We start from the raw sequence: 2,744 nt of genomic DNA, 5'->3' as shown, positions 1-2,744 counted from the left end.
ATTACAGATGGTTGTGAGCCACCATGTGGTTGCTGGGAATTGAACTCAGGACCTTTGGAAGAGCAGGCAATGTTCTTAACCACTGAGCCATCTCTCCTGCCCCCTTAAATAACTATTGTTAACATTTCAAATTGCAATGAAATGCAACTAAAATGATGCTTTAAAACCAAAATACTGACAACTCACATTTCTCATATGCAAAAGCAGGCAAAATATCCTTCATAATGACAGGTTCACACGCCAAAGTGATGGGTTCCACGCGGAAATGTTTTGTTTGAAAAATCTGTTCCTGCCTAAGCATGCAGGGGAACTCTCCTCAGCATTACTCTCCCAACAGTGCGGCACAGCAGCTATCAGAAGGAATGCAGAGAGGACTTAAACTCTGTGTGGCGTGTGGGCTACGTGTGGACTCCAGACCATCTGTAAGAGGGACTGATCATTTGCTAGCTTTGTCAGGATAGCTGTGCTGGTCAGATCACTGCAGTGTAACCAGCTGAGCTCTTCAGCTCACTTCTGAAAGCAAGCCTTTGCTACAGGGTGTAGGAAATGGCCACCAGCTGATCAGAAATCTTGTAAGTGATCTAATAAAGCCATGGCCACAGGGATGGATTATAAAAACTTTTAGGAAAAATAAAGGTGACAAGATGTACAGATCCTTCTGATGTTTCCCAAGGGGTCACAGGTCACAGATAAAACCCTGTATGTTATGTGTCAATATGGTATCAAAACAAAAAATAGTCAAGTTAGTTGAAAGAAAAAGAAGAGCATACCTGTGGGATGGTCTTTGCAGCAGGCACGGGCTGAATTATGGGTGAAGCTTCGGCTTTGGGAGCAGCACTGGGTCCGGCGAGAGCTGACAAGTTCTGTGGTCTTGGTTTTTCATCTTGACCAGTTACCAATTCTGCATTTTCATCTACTTCTATAGGTAAAGGAGACATCTGGGCAGGAAGTTTGGGAGGAACTGGTTCTTCCAGTGAGGGATAAGTAAAATCCACTAAAATCCCCAAAAGAAAAATGCATTGTTTTTAAGAACAGCAAACTCCAACACAATATTTATGTTATACATGTTCTTTGTGATAGCTAAATGTGAATGAATGGCAATCACCAGTCTTAAAACATGAATTCCTAGTCTGTACTATTTTGCCTGAAAACAAACTAGTATTAACAGGACAAAGGCATATACAAACAAGGTTACCCTGAACATATAAATGTTTTATTCTGTACTGTAGCAGTTTTAAACAAAATTTTCACATACATACATGAGACAGACACCTCTTCAGTTTTGCTTCGAGGGGGTGGAGTGACCTTAGCATTTGTTGTATACTGCGGATAGCAAAGGAGCCAGTTTTCATAGCCCCCCTCCAACACCAGAGGCTCGTGGCGCAGGACAGTTTTACTTTCCCACTACAGAATAAAGACAGAATATTTGTAAGATGGTAGCAGTCTCGACAGCAAAAATCACAACCCACAACAAACAAAATATAGAACTACTGCAAAATGAAAACAAAGAATAATTAAATTCAAACTCCAACTTTAAATGAAGTATTAGGTATAAATCAACACAAGTTTTAAGAACCAAGAAACAACCTGTGATCTTAGAAGGAAAGTAATAAAACAAATCCAAGACAAAACTACATAAAACCTGACCACCCAGAGACACTCCCTAACATTCTGGAGTTAGTTCCTAGTCTCCACGTACATACACACTTTTCAAAATGCATTTTATAAGATGATGAAACTCTTAATTTGCAGCTTTTTCTTTTACATGAATGTCAATAACAGTTGTATCATTTATAATGATTACTATTGTGTGTGTGTGTGTGTATGTACAGATACCCCCATTGCTGGAATAAACACCAAAGATAAGCACACATACCAAACCCCTTAATAAAATTTCCAAACTTGGAGTAGCTGAGTCTTGGTTCAAGAACACCTTATGACTTTCAATATTAAATGTTCACCTCTAAGGTGGTTACTGAATACAACTTCCTAGGTGAACAGTTGGTTTAAAAGTCTGGCCAGTCAAAGCCAGTCTCCACAATTACCCAACAATCAGACAGAGCTTGTCAGAGTAGCAAGGGGAGCTGCCAACCTTGAAAAGGGCGTCTTTCAGACTCCGCAGTGTGGTTCCAAGCTGCAAATCTTTTGCTGAACTAAACCAGTCGAGCAGTACCACATAGTCCACACTCCCCCTCTTTTTCCAAGTGTCTTTAGAATCATCTGAGAGGTTTGCTTCAATCCAACTGGCAGTGACTCTAAAATGAATGAACATTTGTACTGAGGCAAAGGGGAGAAATGAGCCTTGTACTCTGCCACACCAATACAAACTTTATTCCACCCCTTCGTTACTGCACGCTAGTGCTTTTTAATAATTATTAGGGAGGGAAAGAAACAGACTTAATTCTGACCGCTTTTTAAAAAAAAATGGAGAGGGGGCACAAAACTGAAACAGGAAATCATCCAGACAATTTCCTTCGCCAAATCACCTTAGCAACATTACTCATATTTAAGCTCACTTCTTCCTATACATATAATAGCTAAACAGCAAGATTTAATTTAATTAGCAAGCACACACACGCTGACAGTGTCAGGTACTGCCTCTGTATGCTTTGGACCTTATTGAATCCTCACAGCAGTACACCAGGAGACATTACTGCCACCTTTACAGCTCAGGTCTATGCTCACATCCTTCCATCAGCATGTTCTCAACTACCCAGGAGAGTGTTCTGCTACCCCTTTGCTCA

At 40.6% G+C, this 2,744-nt stretch overlaps 1 protein-coding gene across 1 annotated transcript in view; it reads right to left on the bottom strand.

Moving 5' to 3' along the window:
- Positions 1-2,744, bottom strand: part of Usp8 (ubiquitin specific peptidase 8) — a 49,497-nt gene that overhangs the window by 15,124 nt on the left and 31,629 nt on the right. Inside the window, exons 8-10 of the mRNA XM_005364419.3 lie at positions 2,093-2,255; positions 1,260-1,404; positions 771-994 (exon numbers count right to left, since the gene is read on the bottom strand). Of these exons, the coding sequence (XP_005364476.1) occupies positions 771-994; positions 1,260-1,404; positions 2,093-2,255 (532 nt within the window). The remainder of the gene's footprint in view (positions 1-770; positions 995-1,259; positions 1,405-2,092; positions 2,256-2,744) is intronic.

This window comes from Microtus ochrogaster, assembly GCF_000317375.1.
Source record: "Microtus ochrogaster isolate Prairie Vole_2 chromosome 14 unlocalized genomic scaffold, MicOch1.0 chr14_random_1, whole genome shotgun sequence".
NCBI classification, from domain to species: Eukaryota; Metazoa; Chordata; class Mammalia; order Rodentia; family Cricetidae; genus Microtus; species Microtus ochrogaster.
Note: the sequence above shows the minus strand (reverse complement) of the source record. Positions and strands in the feature narration are given on the sequence as shown.